Consider the following 24,630-nt stretch of genomic DNA (forward strand, 5'->3'; position numbering starts at 1 on the left):
AGTTGGGTTACCTCCATGATCATCATGCTAGTAATTTTAAACATCTTGCCTTCACTGGTCAACTAAAAGTTATCTCAATTTACTTTAATAAAATTCCTCTGTAATTGCACGCTACCATTATGCTATTATACCATGCAAAATGATTTTAATTAGGTTTCCTGTAGCGGTCACATCACAGGAGTATCAAGCTTCACATTATAGTCTCTGAATTGAGTGGCTTTAACAGGCAACAGGGTCCTTGTAGCTCACGTAGGGTTAAAATGAAACCTAAACAACACAAGCAGTCTAGTTCTTGGGTTAGACGTTGAAAGGTTCTGCCTTTCCAGCTGACGATGATTTATACCTAGTATACACTTTACTTTAAGGCTTTGTGCTGCTTGCTGATGTGCTTTCCTCTTGTATTTCCGTAGGCCGGCCTAAGTGTGCGCTATGAATGGTGACTCGAGTGCAGGGGTGGTGACTTCACCCCCCCCAACAAACGCTCCTCACAAAGAGAAGTATTTCGACCGAGTAGATGAAAATAACCCAGAGTATCTGCGAGAGAGAAATATGGCGCCAGACCTTCGCCAAGACTTCAACATGATGGAGCAAAAGAAAAGGGTGTCCATGATACTCCAAAGCCCAGTAAGTGCCCCAGTTTTTACCATTGTAGCCCCCCTTATTTAACAAAACTAGCAGCCTGCTTTTTTTTTTCCTTTTAATAACCATCCTAATTTATCGGTTTGTCTTAGTCTGTCAATTCTTTTTTTTTTTTTTTGTAAATATATGTTTATTGTTTTATCAGAACAACAGAACAGGAGATGAGTGGGAAGGGAAGACAAAAGAAAAAAGGGAGGGGGAGAGGGGTCCACAAGTCCACAGAGCACAGGCATAAATAAAGCCCAACGCAGTGGGCCAGCATCGCCGAACACAGGGCACTCACAGCGGCAGAAATAATGCAGGAAATATAACACATTGCATACCACATTGTAGTCTGTCAATTCTTGTCTTGTCGTAACCCTTGAATATAGGTAGTGTGTATGAGGCATTAACTAATGTAACTTGTAAAATGTATGTTGCCTCCAACTACTTGTAGAAAAGGAGACATGTTTTACACCTCCTGCCCACACTATCGATGATTGACATATTCACTGTTTTTTATGTATGTGTGCAAACAGGCGTTATGACTTATTTCTATGCTCGTTATTCCATAGGCGTTTTGCGATGAACTGGAGTCCATGATTCAGGACCAACTTAAGAAAGGCAAGAATCCTACCGGCCTGTTAGCTTTACAGCAAATAGCAGATTTCATGACAACGAGCGTACCAAGTGTTTATCCATCAGCTCCTCAAGGGGGAATGGCAGCATTAAACCTAAGTAAGTACAGATGTGTTGTCCGTTTCCGCAGAGAATAAACAAGTTCTGTAGAGTCTGACATCTACTTTGTTTTCCGGTTGTTTGCTTCCTAATTGTAAAGTTATTTGAACAGAGGCCTCCTTACAGTTTCCATATGTCCAAATTGTTTTGTCATACACTACTTATGTCCTGTATACTCGTTGTGTACAGCGCTGCAGAATGTGATGGTGCTATATACACGCCAGCAAATAATAATCTCCATCTAATCTATTTTTATACTAGGCCTTGGAATGGTCACTCCTGTGAATGACCTCCGAGGATCAGACTCCATTGCTTATGAAAAAGGGGAAAAATTACTGCGCTGTAAATTAGCGGCTTTTTACCGTTTGGCGGACCTGTTTGGGTGGTCCCAGTTGATCTATAATCACATTACAGTAAGTACCGTGCTATATATGCAAACCTCTGCAGTTGGTTGTGTGACTACACATTTGTTTTAGTTTTTAGGTATTTTGCGAACGTTTACAAAGAGTGTGGTGTTTGAGTCATTTGGAGAGTGGTGTGTGTCAGTGTACAGTGGCTGTGTGGGTGCGCTGCGTGGTCAGCGTGCTTGGGTTTTGCATCAGTCCCTTGAGAAAAAGCCCCCTGTTTGTAAACCCATTTAGTGCTTGTTCTTGCCCTAGATTCAGGATAGCTTTATATCCCTGTCCCACACATCTTAAGTCCCTGTTTGCTAACGGTAAATGTTCTTCTGGCGCACGTAGGTCAGAGTGAGTTCCGAGCAAGAGCACTTCCTGATCGTTCCTTTCGGACTCCTTTACAGTGAAGTTACAGCATCTAGTTTGGTAAGTGGCATTTTTTTTTTAAAAGAATAGTTTCTACTGCTTGCCTTGCATCAAATAACTTGTTGTTTTCTTGTTTGGGTGTCTATGGATGAGAATTAACTCCCATTTGTTACTATTACGCTATTTTTCTAGGTTAAAATCAATCTCCAAGGCGAGATGATTGATCGCGGCAGCACGAACCTGGGCGTAAATAAAGCTGGATTTACGTTACATTCTGCGATATACGCGGCACGTCCTGATGTGAAATGTATTGTTCATATACACACCCCTGCTGGGGCCGCGGTGAGTATAACCTGTGTAGCAAACTTCAGTGTTCATTGACCATGAAAAGAAAGTAATAAAGGCAGTTTGAGTTATCGCCTTTTGAGCGCCAACCGGTTCTCTGACGTACGGCTGCATTATGGGATTCAAAATGGTTAACACTTTGGTCCCTTGTTATTAAAGATGACGTTACCTCTGTGGCATCAGACTGCTAGATCACCAAGTCGTTTATATCCCATGGCTTGTCCTGCTTATGGAATCTTTAGTAGATAATTAAGAATCTGCTTGTATGTAGTGTTTTGATAATAGAATGCGTGTATTTATTACTCAGGTCTCTGCTATGAAATGCGGCTTACTGCCTCTGTCACCAGAAGCCCTGTCCCTGGGAGAAGTGGCCTATCATGACTACCATGGCATACTGGTGGATGAAGAAGAAAAAGTTCTAATTCAGAAAAATTTGGGGCCTAAAAGTAAAGTAAGTGAATTTATGTTAGTACTTTTTTTTTTTTCTTTCTCTTTCTTTAAAAGCAATCATTTTGGTTTTCTACACCCCCTCTTTTTGTGTTTCAGGTGCTTATTCTTAGAAATCATGGCTTGGTAACCATGGGAGAAACAGTTGAAGAGGCTTTTTATTATATGCATAATCTTATGTCAGCCTGTGAGATCCAGGTAATCGTGTGTGGAAGCTTGTTGACTCTATTTCATTCTAATTTTCTAGGCGTCATAGTATTGCATTTTCTTGCTTTAATATCAAGTAGTGATGCTTTTTGGTGATGCTAAATCTTACCTGCGTTACAGGTAGAGTTCTTGAAATGTCATTCTATGGCTTACATAGCGTTGAAAGATGTATTTACTGTATGCTACCCCTTTATTAGACGACATGTTTACACCTTTACGAAATCTGTATCGATGCGGCCGGTGAATAGTTTAATTTTACCTTCCAGTCCCTCTATAAAATCGTAGCCTTCCCAAAGCATTATGTGTACGTTTCGCCCAGGTTTTGTAAATGTATAAAGACCCAATGGTTTCTGAAACTCACGGAGAGCCGGTCGGCATTGCTGAGTTAGGTGGGATCTAAGCCCCCCATCCATGCAAGTCTAGCTCAGGAAAATGCTTAGTGTCTTCTATTTTATGTTGTCTCAGGTACGCACCCTTGCCAGTGCTGGAGGACCAGACAACCTGGTACTGCTAGATCCAGGGAAATATAAAAGGTCTCGTTCACCCGAGTCACCAGCTGGGGATGGCAGCGGATCACACCCAAAGTGGCTTGTTGGGGAGCAGGAGTTTGAAGCCCTTATGCGCATGTTGGATAACCTGGTAAGTACTACCTCCTGTAAGAATGTACGCATCTGAAAAATGCTTTAAAGTATCAGGGAAAAAGTGACGAGCCATTAAACTGCATGGCTTATTGCATACTCGGGAATGTTTCCACAAAACTATTAATTCACTCAACTGCTTAATATTCAGTTTGCTGTCTGTGTTTATAGCTGGTATTGCTATTTTTGTTCACATTATTTATATGTACACTTGTACTGTAAATTGTGAACATGGTGCCTCCAGCGTTGGGCACCAAGTAACATTAGGTTGCCTACAGAAGACCCTCGTTTTCACATAAGCAGCAATAGTAGTCTGTCATGATACTAATGTTACAAGAGTAAGTGAAATGATCCTTCTGCACTGCAGCTTTCTTCCGCAGTACGCTGCAGCTGGGGGATTGACAACCATTTGGCTGCAATCCGTAGGCTCTTAAAGTGGCTGAGAATAATGGGAGTTATAGCTTGACGGGCGATAGCGGAATACTTGGTAATGATTGCATTAAGGGACTGTGTATGTATGTATAATGGGAAATGTAAATATATTGCTACATTGTTGTAGCGATTTCACTTTGTGTCTTTGAGCAGATATGAAGGCTGCCTAGTTTTGCATGATTAAAGGGACACTCCAGGGGCTTGGGCAGCCCACTAAGCAATTTATTTATACTCTGCAGAACCCCCTAATCGTTTGCAAGGAGGGCACTACGAAAGTTTAAAGGGACTTATTTGGTTATCATATGCGTTAAAGTACTGAAGTGCCCCTTTAACCAATCTTGCATTTACTAGTACTAATGGACCTTACACACAACAGCTGGCTTGTAACAAAATGTTAGTTTTAGTTAGGCAGGCCCTCTGAACACTTTCCCTCTCCTTAACCCCTAAAACCCTGCTAAATTAATGATCTCAAAGGGCACTGCGTGGAGCAGCTAATGACACTTATAATACAGAGGTTGCAAAGGGGAAGCGGATTTTATTATGGCAAGATCCCCCCCCCCCCCCATATATCTTTTAGTCAGTTATCCCCCCCCCCAGGGATTAAGTCACCGGGGCGTTCTGTTTACCACAGTGCAGTCTGCCATTAATTAACACCAGGGGCGTCGCTACAGGGGGGCAATTGCCCCCCCTAGGTTAATCCTTGCCCCCCTGCCAAATTTGGAATAGTCGCAATGCGACTTTAAATCCCGTCTTTTTTTTAATTTATATTTTTAATGCGGAGGAGGGAGAGGGGTGCCTAGCAACCGCTCGGCGCCCCCCATTCTCCTCCATGAGGCCTCTCTCTCTGTCGCGGTGCCGGCATTTCATGCTGAGCGCTGAATTATGACGTCCTATTTCGGCGCTCAGCAGTGAAGCAGCGGCCACCGCAGCAGAGAAGGAAGACTGCAGCCTCGTGCTCCCGTCGCTGGACCTAAAGGTGAGAGAACTACAAAGGGGGAGGGTAGATAGTGAGTAGGGAGGGGGGGTAGAAAGAAATAAGGCAGGGGCATCCAACATGCGGGCCAAATGCGGCCCGCGAGACCTCGAGGTGCGGCCCACATAAGATCGGCAGCCAGGGCAACTGACTGGCTGACTTGGCATGATAGGAGTGTGAATGCTAACAGCAATCACAGTCCCATCATGCCTAGGTTCCAGCATTTATTGGTTGGATGTGTAAGTGCTGGAACCTAGGCATGATGGGACTTTGATTGCTGTTAGCAATCACTCCTATCATGCCAGGTCAGCCAGTACATGCTGAAACCTAACTAGCTGCCCCCCTTGTGTATTGATGCTGCCAGCAGTATGGGGTCTACACATCACTTACAGCCACCCTGTACCAGCATGTACTGGCTGACTTGGCATGATAGGAGTGTGATTGCTAACGGCAATCACAGCAAGCACAGTCCCATCATGCCTAGGTACCAGCATTTACTGGTTGCCTGGGTATGATAGGAGTGTTATTGCTGTGTGGGCAGTGTGGACGCCAGGGCTGACTTTGGGGTGTGCAACCTGTGATCTATGCCTGTAATTTAGGGGGTTTTAAATATACCTTTTAATGACGTGTTTTTATGTGAATTCCAATTGATCTATACCTGCAACGCTGGGTTTTTGCGTTATTCAGTAGATCCATATCTATATATTTCCATACATTTATGTATACCTGCAAATACAGTGTTTGTATCTTATTCAGTTGATTAATACCTGCAATGCTGTTTTCATGTATTTATTTGATCTATACCTGCAGTGCTACGTTTCATATACTATTGTATACCTGCAAATACAGGATTTGTATGTCTGATTCTGTTTGATATATACCTTCAGTGCTGAGATCACAAGTAAATTTCAGTTGATCTATACATGCAAAGCTTGGTTTGTGTGTTAATGTGTTGATCTATACCTGCTATCGGCAACTGGGGCTAATAATATATATGGGCAGCAGGGGCATCAATACACAAGGGTGTAGCAGAGCCTGTCCTCGGGTGTGTGTGTACAGGTGTTGGTGTGGCAGAGCTTGTCCTGGTGTGTGTTTGGGTGTTGGTGTGGCAGAGCCTATCCTAGGGTGTGTGTGTTTGGGTGTTGGTGTGGCAGAGCCTGTCCTAGGGTGTGTGTGTGTGTTTGGGTGTTGGTGTGGCAGAGCCTGTCCTGGGGTGTGTGTCTGTGTCTGTGTCTGGGTGTCGGTGTGACAGAGCCTGTATTGGTGTGTGTGTTTGGTCATCTGTTTCCTGGCACTTAACTTACAGTAGGAATTATTTAATTTATATTTATCCAGAGATAAAATGCCCTCCTGAAGTTGTAGTGACTTCAGGGGACAAAACGTCCAAGGCCCTGAAATCATTTAGTGGAAAAGTTATTTATTGTGTTATAATTAGGGCTGAAACAACGAATCGATAATAATCGATAACGGAAATCGTTGTCGACGATTTTCGTTATCGATTAATCGAGTGATCGATTCGTTGTTGGCTCCTTTTACTTACCTCCGCGAGCGTTCCCTGCTTCCGCTACACGCTCTGCACTGCGTGACGGATGTGACGCGTTCCGGAGGTAAGTATTCTTCATGTCTGTGCGAATCGCTCTGTGCAAGTGGCTCCGTTCGCACAGAGCGGTTCGTGGGGGTGGGGTTTCAGGGGATGCAGGGCAGGGTGGGGGGGCAGGCCAGGCCAGGGTAGGAGACTGAGTGCAGGGCAGAGTGGGGGTGGGGATGCAGGGCAGGGTGTGTGTGGGGGCAGGGCAGGAGACTGGGTGCAGGGCAGGGTGGGGGTGTGGGTGCAGGGCAGAGTGGGGGCAGGGTGTGAGTGTGGGGGCAGGGCAGAATGTGGGGGAAGGGCTGGGTGCAGGGCAGAGTTGGAGACTGGGTGCAGGGGCACAGTGCTGGGTGCAAAGTGCCAGGGCTGGGTGCAAAGTGCCAGGGCTGGGGCAAAGTTTCTTGAACAGTAATAGTCCACCTCTTTTCAGAATGTTTGGGGTTATTTTGTTTCATAAATATTGTGTTTGGGTTTTTGTACTTTGAAAATATTGTTTTTTTATTACATCATAACAAAATAAGAATGTTAATGTAAATTTTAAGTTGTTTTTTAACATCCAGTTCATTAAATTATTTTAAATAAACTAAAAATTTGCATATTGTTTTTTTTATCCGATTAATCGAAAAAATAATCGGCCAACTAATCGATTATTAAAATAATCGTTAGTTGCAGCCCTAGTTATATTTATTTCAAGGATTAGTCGCACTCAATTGTGGCTTCAGGCTTCCCATGTTGAATGATCAAGTATTAGTTTAGCCCAATAACAAAAGTATAATTCCATAGCACATTACTTTTGGAAATTATGAATGCCCCCCCAGTTTGACTGTGGTATCTTGTGTGCCCCCCTATATATTGCTTCTAGAGTCGCCACTGATTAACACACAATGAGGGATAAGAATGTTAAGTAAGAAAACTGCATCCATGAGCCCTATCTATGAAACCAAGAGTAATTTATCATTTTAAAATAGGTGCTTATTGTTTTGGTCTTAAAGCTACAGTTGTGTGAAAAAAGTGCACCCTTGTTGAATTCTATGCTTTTACATATCGGGGCATAATAATAACAATCTGTTCCTTGGCTCATCTAAAAATTACCTAAATACAACACATGACCTATTACACCATGTCATGATTTATCCAACAAAAATAAAGCCAAGAAGCCATGTGTGAAAAATTACACCTTGTGATTCAACATCTTCTAGAACCACTTTTAGCAGTAATAACTTGGAAATAATAATTTTCTGTATGTCTCTAACATCGTTGTGGAGGAATTTTGTCTTGCTCTTCTTTGCATCTTTTGCCGTTCAGTGAGGTTTGAAGGCGTTTGTTTACGCACAGCTCTCTTAAAGTCCTGCCGCAGGGTTTCAATCGGGTGCTGGGGATCATTGTCCTGTTGCGTGACCCAATATCAGCCAAGCTTTAGCTGTCTGACAGATGGCCTCACATTTGACTCTAGAATACTTTGGTATACAGAGGTGGTCATGGTAGACTTAATGACTGCAAGGTTACCAGGTCCTGCGGCTGCAAAACAAGCCCAAATCATCACTCCTTGTACGGACTCTTTTTAATCGGACCTTGGTCTTGTCTTAATTTAAGAACAGCCGTATGCCTGTCCCATGCATGTTTAAATTACTTGACTTGCAGAAATGGGTGAGGAGGGCCCTGCTAACAATCTAGATGCACACAGATGGCTTGTAGGGGCTTTCTCCCTAATGCAAGTCCGTAACTCAAAATATACATATCTGCTGCATTGGTGTGTTTTGCGTACTTGATGTTTAAGTATCGTATATATTTTTTTTCATATACAAGTGCTTCAGTATAATTTGGGAGGGGGGGGGGTTTATTTTAAGTTGCACTCAACTGTATTTTTACACTGAATTTTTTTTTTTTTTCCTTTTCTTAGGGTTATAGAACTGGCTACCCATACCGGTGTCCAGCCCTGCGAGACAAAGTAAAAAAATTCAGTGACGTAGAAATCCCTGCAAGCGTCACTGGGTACTCCTTTGGCAATGATGGTGACTCGGGCACGTGTTCCCCTCTCAGACACAGCTTTCAGAAACAGCAGCGCGAGAAGACAAAGTGGCTGAACTCTGGTAAAGCCGACGATGCCTCCGAAGACGGGCAGAATGGTGGCAGCCCCAAGTCGAAGACTAAGGTGTGGACGAACATTACACACGATCACGTGAAACCCTTGCTGCAGTCTCTCTCGTCCGGTGTCTGCGTGCCAAGCTGTATTACCAACTGCTTGGTCTGTGCCTACCTTACTGTTCATAGTTGATGTAGAGCATTCCGAGGCGGCTGGAGCCTGGAGGCTTTGGGAATACTCTAACTCTCCTCTTATAGCCTTTGCTGATTTCACGTCGCTTAAACTTCTGCGCATAACAAAGTCTTACAATCCACTTCTTGCGCTCTGTTTGGAACTGCTTAAGACTGTCCTGTCAAAGATGGCATGCAGAACAAAATGTAGATCGTTGTCTCTCTAACAGCATGTTAATCTGTAAATCTAACCACCAATGTCTCTCTTAGCAGTTAACCTCTTAAGCAGTTTGCTTCGCTAATAGTTTAACCTGGTTTAGCTTTTCTTTACTTCTGCTCCGCGTAGATGGATTTCCCAAAGCCTTCAAGCGGATAAAGCCAGCTGCCTCCTGCATGACTTGTTGCATGCCGGTAGATGGCCGTAACCAGCATATAACAGAACGACACTACGATCTGGGTGCGCCATGACCAATGTGTGGCTCTCGGCTCACACTCCCCGACAGATACCGCTTTTGTGTTTGCTCTGTGTTAAAGACAGGGATCCCGTAGCAAACTAGTATTATCTTTGATTGCAGGACTGGACAAAACTTATTAGACAAGTTTTACGACTGGCATCAAACTTTCTGTGGTACTTTTGTACTCTATATGGCTGCACCCTTTGGTTATTTTATTTATTTTTTAATGAACATGGCTCCTATAGATTTCTCTGACCCTATATATGTATACAGTTTGTTCCTTTATGAACTGGTAAAATGCCTTAAAACACAGCCTGTAAATATTGTTTATAAAGCTACACAAACCGTGTTTCTAACTGGCTTACAGCGGTAGAAATGAGTCTGTCAATATCCCGTAATTCCCCTTTCCGTGTAATTAGTAACAAATTCTCTTTGGCTAAAAAGCGCCCTACTGAAAACAAAACATTTAGCGGAGATGTCTTCTGTTCTTATAGCGAGCCGGTAACGTCATTACACCCCTGTGGGCTACTTGGGAGAACTGCTGGCTTTTGTAGGCGCAATAATTTGGAGCACATGGAAAGATACCAATTATTGGGAAAATAGACCAGAAGAAAAATAATGCTTTTTATTTAGCCGCCTTCTTGGTAATTCTTTTCCTTTCTCGCTAAGCATGGGGATTTTTTTGGATGTTACATCTAATAAGATGCAAGTCTATATTTATTCAAGGCAATTATCAGGTTTTAGACTTGCATAATAAAATAATGACCTTTTTCATGTCTGCCTTTCACAGGTGAATTTTATTAAATTATGTTTTTCCTGTGTTATTCTGATAAAATCTGCAACCAAGGTCAGGTTTCTGCATGCGATTGCAATGTGCCAAATGGAAAAAATAATGACTGGTTCAGTATTCTGTAACGAATTACTTCCCTTGTGCGGGTCTGCCAACACCACCAAGGGGGTATCTGTTCATTCCCCGTACGGCTAGTGGGGGCTTTGTGCCACGAACGCGGGAGACGCGAAGCCAGCCCTCGATGCAGGGTGTATGTAAGACCTCACACGATTTCTTCTCCATAATAAATGTGATTTCATTTTTGTGTTTGTCTTTTCACACAAACACAAAATTAGGGTGCGATAGTTATTTGTGAAGACTTGAAGTGAGTATACTCTGCCTCCATAATTCATCTTTATTTTCCCCCTCTTAACTGTCTTTTTTCCTCCTCTTTTCCTTGTGCTTTAATTCTTTACATCAGTTGCCGAACTGTATGTACTCCCAGAGGCAATGTGTGCTCCGGTGGGGGGGGGGCCTCCTGTGACCCTCCATGGTGGGGTTAAAAGAAAGAAAAGACTTATGCATAGTTGTCACATGTTACAATGTGCGCTGATTGTATAAATCCCTTTTCTTGCCATGTTCTGCTTTTGCTTGTCTTTTCAGAAATTTTTTTTCTTTTTATTATCTTTGGTTGTATTTAAAAAAAAAAAAAATATGACTAAACAGACCTGTAAATTGGCTTTGTTTTTGCTTTTCAGTTGCTCTGATATGGCTGTTTTTCTGTGGAACAGAGTATCCATGCTGTTTTTGCAGCTTTTTATTTTAAATTTATGCAGAACTTTTGGTGATGTGCGCTCACTTAAACATATTATATACCCTTTTGTGCCAAAGGGGCTCTCGTAATGCAAGTTGCCCCATCGACGCAAAAGGGTGGAAATACCAATGAGTGACTTTCTATTGCCTTCTGCCATCCCTTCATCTTATGCTTTACAATTTGCTATATATATATTTATTTTTAATTTCTAACATAGGAGGAGTGAATCAATGATTGTCTGCATTGGCAAGGGGAGGCATTTCAATGTTTGTAATATCATTAGAGAAGTAGGGGGAGTGAAGACTCTAAGGTCTCGTCTCTTCTATAACCTCATTCCTTCGCCTATGCTGCTAGGTTCCCAGAATTAAGATTCTGCAGTTATTTGCTAATATCCAAGGGGGGGGGGTGAAATGAATATAGTTCTAGAGGGAGCAAATTGCCTCATGGTGGGAATCATAAGCAGGAACCATAATTCGGGAATCTGCACCAAAAATATTATAAACTGAGTAAATGATATGTAAATTCCATCTGTGTTCTGAAGATCCTACGTGTACAGCATGCCATGAGACAATACAACTGCAGAGAGTTCATTGGTTCATTTCCCTATATATTAGTGAAATGCATGATTTGTACTTGATATATATATTCAGGTTTAATAAAAGGCGATTCAAAACTCACCAATTTACTGTTCTTGATTTTTTGCAGTGGACTAAAGAGGATGGACTTAGAAGTGCCGGCTCCGCTGTCCCCAGCCTGTTTGTCCCGCTGAACACAGACCCAAAGGAAGTCCAAGAAATGAGGAACAAGGTGTGTGCGTTTCACTCGCAATGTATAATCTGTGCGGGTCAAGAAGGTCACATTCTGGCACTATAGCCAGTGGAGTATGATGGTAAAACTGTATAGTAGACCCGACACAAGTGTTTCATTCTCTAATGAAACACTTATTAAAACTAATTTATTATATTGTTTAACGGTGAGATGTGCTTCTCCTAATTTAAGATCTGTTGAGGGTTTTGCTTTTTAATAAAATGTAAAAAATCCATGATGTAGAAATTGTGATGCGTTCTGTAAATTCGCATTGCTGTTAGTGTTTCTTCTGGCTTTGTGAAACACGGTAAACAAACACAATCACAATAAGTGAAATTTTATGTGTATTTAAGTCTGCTGTGTAAGACTAGTAAAAATCCAGCTCCGTGACACTGCAATCATATGTTGTGCAATATGGAGATTGCCGTCTGTTATGGCCGCTTGCACCGTGTAATAAATGAATGGTTGCATTGCAGATAAGAGAGCAGAATCTACAGGATATTAAAACAGCCGGTCCTCAGTCGCAGGTGCTGTGTGGAGGGATGGTGGAAAGGAGCTCTGTGCAGGTCAGTGTTCTACGTTTTTAGGAAAAACAAGAAGATCCTGTTTTTTTGTTTAGTTCTTTTTCCCACCCTACGTTTCACTAACATTATTCTTTAATCAACAGAAATTATCTATGTACAAGGTAAGTGTTACAGGTGGCTTCTGCTGCACATTTGCCCAGGATAGAATGATAGATATAAGAGGCTTCCGTGTGTAGCATGCGAGTGACCGATGCTTTAGCTCCATTGCTGGATGCCATGCATGGCATTGCTTCCTTCCTTACTGATGGAGAACTTCTGAGGTTCTGAACTTCGGTACTTGGCCATTCAATATCCATGGTTTTCAAACTCCAATACAATAGAGGCTTGAGATCTTGTTCAAGCTGGGGCATCCTTGTAGCCAAGCAATTTTTGATGGCTTTGTGTTTGAGATCCATTGTTCTGAATGGTGAAACAAAAAGGTATCCCTCATTTTTTAATTGCCATGGTAAACCAGGTTAACCAACTGCTTCCTGCAGGCATCAAGCTCTTTCAGCTTATTTCATCATCTGCTAAAGGTGCAGTCCCATTTAGTCATGGGTCATTGATATCAAAATTTCTTAAAGATGGGAGCTGTCGACAATTAGCCTCAGATGATTTGACTTATTCAAAACCAAGCCCACTGCAAAATCTTAAAAGAAACAACTACAATGTCTAATTGGGACTACACCTTTATCTCATGTTTATATTCCTTCTGTAACTAGAACAGGGCTGGTCATTGTTAAAGAAGGCAAAATACCATAATGAGAATTGAGGCTTTATGGCGGAGGTTTTTTTCCCTTCTCTCTGTGATGGTTGTACATGGAGTTATATTAGTAGAATGTGCTTCAGAGTTTGTTGGCCGCACTCTAGACTTCTCAATGTTAAATGTAGCAGGTATTCAGTTCATTTGTTTGTTTTGTAGTCCTTCCACACCTCTGTACCCATAATGTATTTATTTAAAAAAAAAAATATATATAGTAATAGTGTTAGAGAAAAAAAGGTGCAAATTACCTTCACGTATATTCAGTGTGCCTTGTTGCTTTCTTTTTGCCAAAAAGCTGGTAATCCGAGCTGCTTTTTATGATATACCTCACCATTCCAAAATATGGGATACCGAAAGCTCACCTCTTCTCTTAAAATTCCTGTATAACCGTTGGTGCACCCCTAATACATCCTCATAGAATATTAACATAATGGTTCATTTGAGACTGAGGGTATTAAACAGCTTGTCAAAACATTATTCGTGTGTGATTGAAATATATTGGTGATTTGCTCGTAAAGGAAAAGCTTGATATATTGGATTTAAAACCAATGCCGTTTATGATAGCCGTTTACTTCAGGAGTGGTTTAGGTCAATGTTCCCTCTAATTGTGTATTGCTGTCCACATTTATTTCTCAAATTTGTTGCAACCTTTCTCCCATGGCTTCTAAAACTGTACTGGCATTCTTTACTATAATACAAATATAAATGCAAGCTATGAAGTTACATATGGAAGTGTAGACCTTCCCATGACCATCATCATAATTAATTCACAGCCCCCACCGCAATCATTCTCCACACTAAAATTTCCATCCGCCACCATCATCACAACATATTGCATCACAGTCCTCTTCTTGCTCATCTCCTTACAAACCCAGTATTATTACCCCATCATACCCTTCCCTTAGCATGCTCCCTTCTTACCATCATATTTCTCGCTCATCTCCCTGTCCTTTGGTAGTCTGCGGTGTGGTCTTTCTCTGCACTCCGACAGTCAGTTCCGTGCTGGATATGCCGCCATGTTGTGTGTGGCACTGACTGGCAGACACTCAATGAGAGGAGACATGTGCTTCAGTTGGCCCAAAACTGCATTGGCCGCCGCAGCCATGCTTGTAATTGGATGGCCTGCATCAAGACCGGCCCAAGGGGAGGCGGCCTACCAGTATCGCACTAGGCCAGTTCGGCCCTGCTAACCACCTGTGCGCACATACATTTCCTTTGCTTTGTGTGTACGCCTGCGCACAGCTTAGAGGGAACATTGCTCTTTCTACATATGTGTGTGTTAAGGGTTTAACCGCTGTTGGTCACCTAGTGTATCATATAATCATTAGTCATGCCTAAATGACTGTAGTAATGGCTTAATATAGATGAGTTGAGCACAAACACCACTGTTCATTGTTGGGATGTGATGGCCTTCTTTGTGGTGGTTCTGGTGTTTGGCCAGTACCGGTCAGTAACCTGTGTGCCACAAGCAGGTCATGTCTGCCTTTTGTGTCCATTGTCCCCGTTTGCTGTCTGTGCGCATGTCTCTCACCCCCTCGCTGCCACGTGTAGCCGTTTGCATGCCGATAACCTGGTTTGCTGTGTTTACTCCATTTACTGTTGCAGGATGCACCTCTTTCAGACTGTTCGGAAACTATTGAAGGGTTCGAATTCTCAGAGCATGCCTTTAGTCCAGCTAAGCCCCTCTCAGTTAGAAAGGTATATACTACCCTGTCAATACTTTAAAATGAAAAACAAAAAGCAGCAGTGACGCGTGTGCCGGTCCTCCGTAGGTCTGTGGCATAGTGGATGAGAAATAACCTCTGTGTGAATGTGCCCTGTCCCTGGGGTAAGACCCCGTTTACTGACAGACCATAAAAGCCTCAATGACAGATACTTTTAAATCTGGATTAATAAACGCTGAATGTATTAAACACCATGGGATGCTAAACCGTCATAACATCGATTCTGCCACTGCTGCTTTTTAAGATGCATATATTTTTACCATTTAAAAAGCCTAAATTTATTGAAACGATTTTATATCTGTATGCACTGCCAGTTCCATAAGCTTCTATTGAGTGATATGTCGCTTTATATGCTGCTTAGCATCAGGTAGTGCACCAACTTCAAGGAGGAAGAATGTGAGCTATTACATTATCTCTGCCACCTACTGATGGAAAAAGTGATAGTTTAAATGGTTGCAAGCTTCTGCCTGGCCATTGGAACCAACCATCTCTCCAGTATGGATTCCGGTGACCAGAATCATTGTGCTTTTATGGGAGCCTTTAACGAGAGCGCTAACACACAATTCATAAAAGTGAAGGTTGTGCGGCTACCTGGCTCCAGGGATTCAAGTTGTGTTGGTACTTTTGCGTCCGTCCCTTAATGAACAAAGGATTTTTTTGCGACATGTAATAATTTAGACCGTATGAGGAAAGTGTGAAGTATAAAGGTTGTGATGGGCACACTATTTACTTCTCTTGTCCTTCTAAATGACAAGGATACGCACTAAATATGTGATCCAGTAATAGCAATTTCATAGCTTTGTGTTTTTATGGGTTTGTGTTTGCTAGTATTATGTACTTTGTGTGTGTTTTATGTGCATGTATATTATATAATAAAACTTGTATCATGCTTGCTGCTGTTAGCTGATTGGGTACTCTGGGTAGATTTGGTATCGGGTTATAATGTGCTGCCCTGTGGTGGGTATCTGTTAGAGCTCGACCGGGCAAATAGAGACTAATATGGTTTTGGGGTTTAGGTTCTAACACATTGGTTTGATCACTTTAAGCGTTTTATAAGGGCTATTGGTAATCCACCTCCATTCCTTCAGTGTGGACTGAAAACTGGGAGAACTGCAGACGAGTGACCCTGTATCCTAATGTTCTGTAGGAAATGGTTAACCATTTTATTAAGCAGGATTTGCACGTGAATAATATGATGGTAAAACTATACAATAACTCCACGTTTAAAGTGATGTTCTCACCTCATTATGTACCGCAAGACATGCTCGTTATTACTTCACTTTGTTGTACGCGTGGGGGTAACCGCACAATAACCCACCTATGACACATTAAGATTTACTTTTCATAATAATATTTCACATAGTGTCAGCTGTGAATGAATGCTTTCAAATACTATGAATGGAGATGTGCGAATAGGGCCGGTATTTCAATTGTTTATCAAAGTGAGCCATTGTGTTGGCAGAATATCCTCCGCACAGCCATACTATTATGTTCTGATATTTTCAGTGACGTAACATGCTTTGGGGGTGGGGGGCACGACTAGAGAAATAAACAGAGATGCTTGTAATATTATGTAGAGCGCGTTCCACCGGAGTGAAAACGTGGTCTATTATGTGTACAAAGGCTCAATGCTTTATCCCGGTGTAATTCAGTTGGCGGGTTTCAGCTTCCAGGAGCTTTACGAGTGGGGAGGATTGATATTGTAATCTACTAGCGGGTTATACGGAGGAAGCAGGTAGAGATCCAAAACATGGAAACCTGGCACTAACAACAAATCTTCCTCCGCTTATCCTTCCTGAGAATATTTCTCAAATGCATATGAATTATGGTATTTACTCTTAGAATATAGGACTCACAAAACTTGGAAATCACCTGGAAATCATCACAAGCTGATGTATGTCAAGTTATTAAGCAGACTCTTAGGTGGTTAAATTGAGACCTTCCAAAAGCTTATTTGGTCAAAGGATCTTTGTTGTGACCTGTATCCACTGTACTAGTAACTAGATGGTAATCTAACTAGTAGATCTTTTGCTTATTTCTGCCATATTCTAATCCCTTCATTCACCAGCCCCAACTTCCACTGCTGGGTCCCTAAAAATCATAATGTTGTGGCCAACTTGTATGTGGAAACACTTGAAGCATTTATTTCTTATTCAGTTAGAAGGGTAATGTTCTTATTGTCAATTGGTCTAATTGTATGACATGGTCTGTTTTTTTTTTACTTGTATATCTGCTTACACGAAAGCTGTTTGTTTTTGACAGGGGGAACTGATTACGGCTTCAAAGGCCATTATTGAGAAAGAGTACCAACCAAGGGTGATTGTCAGTACAACCGGCCCTAACCCCTTCAACAAATTCACAGACCGGGAACTGGAAGAATATCGTCAAGAAGTCGAGCGCAAGCAAAAGAATACGGAAGGTTTGTTTCAATGATCATGTTTATCTAGTTACTAGGGATGCACCCAAATGAAAAATCTGGTCCGAAACTGAAAATTCAGGATGCGCTTGGCCAAAACCGAAAATAACTCCCGCTGCCCCCCCATCTTTAAATAAAAATAAATTCCACACTGCTTTTGTCGTTGACCCCTCCCTTTTGTGTTTTTGCCCCCATCCAGCACTATATGAATTTATTCCTGACCCTCCCTTTAGTATTGGTTTATGTAATGGCCCCAGCTAGCTCCCCCCCTTGTGTATTGTTGCTGCCAACCAGGATAAAATGCTGCAGTATGGGGTCTGCACATCACTTACACCCTCCCTGTGTCATGCCCCCCCCCATTTCACATCCATGCCCCCTCCCCATTACACATCCAAGCTATCAAGCAAACATTCATTCATTTACTCATTCACAAACATTCATATACTCAATCACGCATGCATACTCGTTCATACAACACTGCACTATTCTGTATGATCTCAGTGATTTTTAGGACAGTGTTTTTGTAAACAAAAAAAAAACTTTAGAGATTTAAAATATTTCAACATCTCTCCCCGTTTTGTTGTTCCTATTCATAAGGCGACAGTGTATTTTATATAACGTGATCGAGTTAATCTGTCACATTCTTCCATGCAAGCTTTGGTACTTTTGCGCCAGCTTACTTGTTCTTCATTGTTACCTTGCAACATCCTACCTAGATATACTGAAGAATATCGACACTGGTAAATTAACCGAGGCCCGAGGCCTAAAGTCACAAGAAGCATCCGTTTACTCAGTAAATGAACAAGGCGCCGGTGTTCATGGTCAGGCCGTGCCAAAAGAGGCCGATGAAAATCCAGTGGTTCTCTTGGAACCCGGGCAGTCGCTTTGTAAGCTCCCTGCAAAACCGGATTTAAACCTAGAAATCGTGCATCTCGGTGCGGAAGAGCTCGAAAAATCAGAGTCCCCGCATAAAGAGTTTCATACGGCTGTTATTCGGGCCCTTAGCATCAGCTCTGATCTTGTAACCAATACTCCAGGTACTGACCAACATCGCAAAACCTCTATTAAGTCACTCCATAGATCTCTATAACCGGTTCTGGGAAATCTTCTGCCTTCGATCACTTTTCAGTATCTTGATCCCTCTCGGGGCGGCTGCACTGAATTGTAAATCTGTCTTTCTTGGTGGTGTTGGATTTTTCTTTTCAAAGTACTAAACAATTAACAACCAAATATCTGGTACTTGGGGAAATGTTTTGTTATCCTGAGTAAATTACTAGTTAAATGACATTTAAATCAAAGATTTCATCTGCTCGAGGGAAGGAAAAAAAAAACTCATAAATATGGACAACTAACATTTCACAAAGTTAATTTGGAAAGAATTTCACCACCTTAGGGACAGGATAATGGTAAAAGCAAGCGATTTCCAAGCGATGCTCTTTAAAACGGCTGTCTGCGTTCCGTTGCTGCTTTTTTATAAATGAAGCGCTAGCATGTAAAGCAGTCTGAAGGCCGCAGGTTAGCAACGCATCCGTCTAGGAGAGTCGTATCACGCTTACACTTTTTGTCTAATTGACGTTTACATGAGCGAATTCCTTCTATTTTGTGTGTGCGGACATTGTATACCAGAGCATCTGCTATTCGTTTTTTGCTTGCTTTTATGCATAGCGATAACTGGCAAATTTTTGTGCATGTCTGGTTTTGCCAACATATCAGCTTCCCTTTTTAAGACTTATAAAAAAGACAAATTCTGAATGGGATTTTTTTCATTCCAAACCCAACAGATCAATCAGAAGTTGCAGAACAGAAAGAACCTCTGATTGACGAGGCTGTAACCCGTACGCCTCCCAGCACACCGGTCAAACCAGAAGAAGGTATGTGTGTCTGTGTGTCTGTCTGTCTTACATCTGTGAGAGAGAGTCAACAGGATTTACAAGATCGAAACACACTGACCATCTTTTATTAGCTGTTTCTTAACAACAAAACTGGGGGGGGGGGTGAAGTTTGGAGAGAGAATATAAAGTTGTATAGCTCGGAACAATGCCTTCATTTATTCTATAGTAAAGATTTGTCTTCTGCCTCTTCTAAGAATAAATAATGTAGATCAAAGTTGAGCCTAGAACATCCCTGTTGGGGGAAACATTGCACCGTTTGTATCTGGCCTGATTTGGTTTATTCCCTATGCTGCTGGAAGCCCCTCTACCTCTAGTGCAGAGGCAAGAACACATACTTACCTCTATATAGAACACATTTATAGAACACACAATACTTACCCCCTATATAGAACACACAACACTTACCTCCTATATAGAACACATAATACCGTATTTGCTCGATTATAAGACGAGGTTTTTTTTCAGAGCAAATGCTCTGAAAAATACCCCTCGTCTTCTAATCGGGGTCGTCTTATAATCAGACCTCAAATAGAGGTCTGACTATGAGACTAAGATCCAGATCCCCTGCTGCAGGGGACCTGGATCCTTCTGTCCCGTTCCCCCCCCCCCCCCCCCCCCATTTAACACTCCCCACACACGCTTACCGGTGCTTCCAATTTCCTGCTGTATACCAGGGCAGCGGGTTGACGTCCACGCGATCCGCGTAGACAACTTCCGCTGCAGCCGGATGGAGGTGTGGCTAGCAGCGGGGGTTGTCTGCGTCCATCGCGCAGACCTTCCCCGACTGACAGAGATCAGAGTTGGACGGAGACAACCCCCCCTGCTAGCCACACCTCCTTCCGGCTGCAGCGTAAGGAAGACTGCTGTCTGGTATACAGCAGGAAATTGGAAGCACCGGTAAGTGGGGGGGGGGGGGGGGAGTGTTAAATGGGGGCATAGGGCATTTCTGGAGGCAGAGTGCTCTATGAAATGCCTTTTAACCCCCTGAACGCCACTCTGCCTCCTGAAATGCCTTATACCTCCCTATATGCCACTCTGCCCCATAATATGCCTTTTAACCCCCTAAATGCCAGAGTGGCATATAGGGGTATAAGGCATTTCTGGAGGCAGAGTGGCACATAGGGGGTTAAAAGGCATATCATGGGGCACAGTGGCATATAGAGGGTTAAAAGGCATATCATGGGCCACAGTGCCATATTGGTGTGGCAAGCCTGGGGGCAGATGTGCGTAACCGGGGGACAGGTTGGAAAATACAAGGAAATAAAAACAAAAAAATATTTTTCTTAATCATAGCTTTTATTAAAAAAATAGTTTACATGAATTAACATTTACTGGTAAAACTTTTTTCCTATAGGGTTGTCTTATATTCAGGCTTTTTCTTTTTTTTATTTTTTTTTTCCCTAAATTAATATTCAGATTTGGGGGGGTCGTCTTATAATCGAGCAAATACGGTATTTATAGAACACACAATACTTACCCCCTATATAGAACACACATTTATAGAACACACAATACTTACTTCCTATATAGAACACATTTATAGAACACACAATACTTACCCCCTATATAGAACACACAATACTTACCTCCCTATATAGAGCTCATAATATTTACCGCTATAGTGTCTGTCTGCTGCAGTTGTGTAATTTGGTTTTGAAACGTTGTAGGCAATTCTGGCACAAAGCACTGAAAGTTGAAAGGTTTTGGAACCTAAATCTGCTTAGGGGAGGTTAGAATTATTTTTTCTGTAATGCGCAATTTTACATTTACTTAAATTTGTCATATATTATCCATTTAGCGTGTGGTTTTCGTAACCAGTTTCTACATTATTCTCGTTCTGTGTTGAGGTCGTAGTTTGATACATGTAACTGTATGCGTAAGTAAAATTGGATGGGTATTGAAATTTCCGCTGAAAGCAAAGGGTGTCCCCACTTGGTTTGCCTGATCCTCCCTCTTCCCACGCTGTTAGTGATGTTTTGTGTTTTCTCTTTTACATTGCGACCATTTACTTCTACATTCCTTCTCTATCACCCTGAGTGGTTGTAGTCATTCATTTGACTTTTAACACTGCGGCTTCAATGAATGCATTAGATTTTTTTTTTTTCTACTTGTGCTTTTTTCCTGTGGCTGCATTACAAACAGGAGATGGATATGCTAAAGAGTACCTGTTACCATAGTAAGTATCATCTCATTCTCTCAACTCTACTCCGCTTCCCTCTCCCAAAATCCCGGTGTGCTTCGCTTCATTCTGTCGCACCTTTTGGTTTTCGGTTATATTAACTGATACAAAGTAAGCCTTGACACTCTTTATAGAACATCAGATGGAAGCTTAAATGGGGTGTTAATCTCCTCATTCTGTTAATGGGAAGGGCATGTTCTGTACTGGAAGAGTCGTATAAAATAGCGACACGTGTTTCAAGCTTGACATACAAACAAATGTAACATGCGATATGTCACCCTGTTGCAGATGGGACGTCTTTGTGATCAAGGTTTACACATTTTTATATATATATATATATATATATATATATATATATATATATATATATATATATACACACACATATAATATAGACTCTTTTACTTATTCCATTGAACATCAGTCTGGGGGGGGGGGGGGGTTAGAACTACGGATAAGCAAAGTGTCCGTGGCGAGGTTTGTGAAGGTCAATAGAACATCATTAGATTGTCCACCACGTACCACTAAATGTCCGACATGAGCAATGTTGGTGCCGAACCCTGGGTAGAACAATGTTTTATGGACGTATGAGATCTGAACAGCATAAAGTTCATCCTATTATTCTGGGCATCGGCTCTTGATTTATCAGCTGGTTCTCGTTCGCTCCGAAGGGTTAGAGTAACAACAAATCTATTCATTGTGCTAGAAAAATCACCACAAATATAAATGTACTTTTAATCATGGTGACTAGCGGACGGCACGTGTTCTGTGCGTCGGGACCCCTCCCAGCTATAAACTGCGAATATGGCACAAAGATAGACCAGGATGTACAAATATAACATTTTATTACACAAACGTATACAGCCATAATATTCAAAATATCAGCTGATTTTAATGGAATCACTGCATACACTTAAATCGACTCCATGATATTATCTGCCGTAAACCCCTAGGAAATAGGAAGCGTCTATAAGGATTTTTGGGGCACTACGGAGGAGTTCTAGGAAACTGCCGACACTGGAGCGGTCTGGCTATGTTTGACCAAACTCATCTCCGGCACAGAAAATAGATGAGGGGGGGGCGCATGGAACTGGGGGGGAAACCTGCAGAATCCCCCCCCCCCACCGCCAATGCATTTGCCAAAAGGACACAATGGACATTGAAGTGCGTGTGACGGCTGGAGTGGATGTAAGAGATGGTAGCGAATGATGACCGGTGGTATATAAATAAATGTGGATAGCTAGCAAATAGCCCCATAGCGAGTTACTGCGTACGTGTATAAAGAGTTAGCTAATGCAGTTCCCCCCCCCCCCCCAACACGTAGCTGTAATAGAGAAATAGCTATAATTATGTGGTGCCGTCATATTACGCAGCCCTCGTATATTTTATTGGCCATGAATTCAGCCTTTTCCGTAAAATTGTAGTGTGAATGCTTTAATGCTTTGCTCCATCTAAAGCGATGGGCAACGCACGCAATGTGTTTACCTATTTGTACGCATCTTACATCAAAAAGGATAAAACTTTTCTTGAATACCCTATTACTTTTAATTTTGTTGATGGTACAGAAAATATAACTTGCGTTTAGGGATTTTTTTTTTTTTAATTTATTTCTTTTTTTGTTAGTAGAACATTTGGATTTTCATTACAAGGTAGAATAGGCTAGGCCAGTGCTATATTTTTATTGTTAGGGACTACATTTCCATAGATGCAGAAACAATTGTAATAAAGCTTGTACGCTTTTTAAAATCAAATTCTAAATATTTGCAGCACATTACGGCTTTCATTTACATTCGATGAAATATATCATAACCTAGACTTTATTTTATTTTTTTTTATTTTTTTTTTAACATTGATCATCTAATATTTAAACTTTTTTTTGTGTTTCACGTAATTTTTTCTTTTTTTGCTTCTGACAAATCTCTGGGTTCTTAACAGCTTTTTAACCGTAATCTTGATCTTTTTGCCATCTGTCCTTTCCTTTCTGAGACAATTAGAGCTGTTTTCTTACTGAATTTATTATACACTTGCACTCCTATTTTCCCAGGTTTAAAGTTTTTTTTACAAAAATAAAAAATGTAAATGCCGCAACCATATTTTACAAAGAATATATATTGCGTGCAGCCAGATTTTCTGTCCCTCCTATAGGAGGCCAATGTATTTCAGGCTTAAGCAAAGCATTGGATATATTGAAATACCAACTAGCTGTTCCTAGTGTAATGTGTATAATAATATTCAGTGATCATCCTAAGGGGTCTTACTTGGGCTTTATTTACTAACTGGTGTTTACTCATTCACTAGAGTCACAACAGGAACAGACTTACAAAGATGACAGTGACGCCGCTACCTTCAAACAAACCCTTCCAGACCTCACCCCCGACGAGCCTTCTGAGTCGCTCGGCTTCCCAACTTTGTCAAAAGAAGATGCAAAAGAAGTAGTTACTCCTTGTGACGGAGGACTGGACGAGGCTCCTGCAGAGTCCGCTCACCAAGAAGTTCAAGAGTCCCGACCGGAGCGTGCCGAGTCGCCGACCACGCCGCCGCCTGACGAAATCGCACAGGCTGACGGCGCGCAAGCCGACGGCGGCAGCGACGAGTCTCCGGGGAAGTCTCCCTCTAAAAAGAAAAAGAAATTCCGCACTCCCTCCTTCCTGAAAAAGAACAAAAAGAAGAGCGAATCGTAATGACCTCCTGGAACACTGTCATGTTTCTAAGAGTCCGTTTGTTAACCACTAGAATGTACCCGATTCATATTTTTTTTGTCTTTTCATGATATAAACGGAATGCAAGAAAACGCAGTAGCTGAACCTGCTAGTTGTAGCGCGATTGTTTAAAGGTTTAGCCGGGGAATGAAATTCCACGTAAGGTGCTAACCTATATGTTCAGCAGCAACCCGCTCCGACAGATTACTACATTTGTATATGTTCCTGAAATATAATCCTATTCACGATTTGGTTTTTGTATTTTATGTACATCCCACTCTACTTTAATATAGCCTACATATTTAATTTTTATTTTGCATTGTCACGTCACCGCTGCCTCTACCTAAACACGCTGGTGTTGCCCACCCTTAACACGTGTTACCGTGTTACATGTAAATAGTTACCTGCTTTGCTACAGGGAGAATGTGATGATCGCAGAGCCCTGTGCTTCCGTAATTAAGAAATGCAACTGTATTTTAGTATATTTGTACCTCGGTTGATCCCAAAAGGCTTGCACAGTATCCCCTCTCCCCCTTCCTTCCAGCAATT

General features: G+C 41.9%; 1 protein-coding gene across 2 annotated transcripts; it reads left to right on the plus strand.

Moving 5' to 3' along the window:
• Positions 1-429: 429 nt before the first annotated feature.
• Positions 430-24,063, plus strand: LOC149282276 (alpha-adducin-like). Of its 2 annotated transcripts, XM_089498395.1 has the most exons (16): positions 430-624; positions 1,194-1,356; positions 1,618-1,769; positions 2,097-2,177; positions 2,310-2,459; positions 2,770-2,913; positions 3,009-3,107; positions 3,582-3,755; positions 8,648-8,992; positions 11,744-11,845; positions 12,322-12,411; positions 12,513-12,530; positions 14,777-14,869; positions 17,158-17,314; positions 19,093-19,182; positions 23,681-24,063. In XM_089498395.1, the coding sequence occupies exons 1-16, from the start codon at positions 430-432 to the stop codon at positions 24,061-24,063; spliced, it is 2,436 nt and encodes an 811-aa protein (XP_089354521.1). The 2 variants fall into 2 exon arrangements, with proteins under 2 accessions (XP_089354521.1, XP_089354520.1); XM_089498394.1 differs by lacking the exon at positions 12,513-12,530.
• The last annotated feature ends 567 nt before the right edge of the window (positions 24,064-24,630 follow it).

Source organism: Sceloporus occidentalis, unplaced genomic scaffold (assembly GCF_023333645.1).
Source record: "Sceloporus occidentalis isolate IW3139 unplaced genomic scaffold, rSceOcc1.0.p SCAF_120, whole genome shotgun sequence".
NCBI lineage: Eukaryota > Metazoa > Chordata > Lepidosauria > Squamata > Phrynosomatidae > Sceloporus > Sceloporus occidentalis.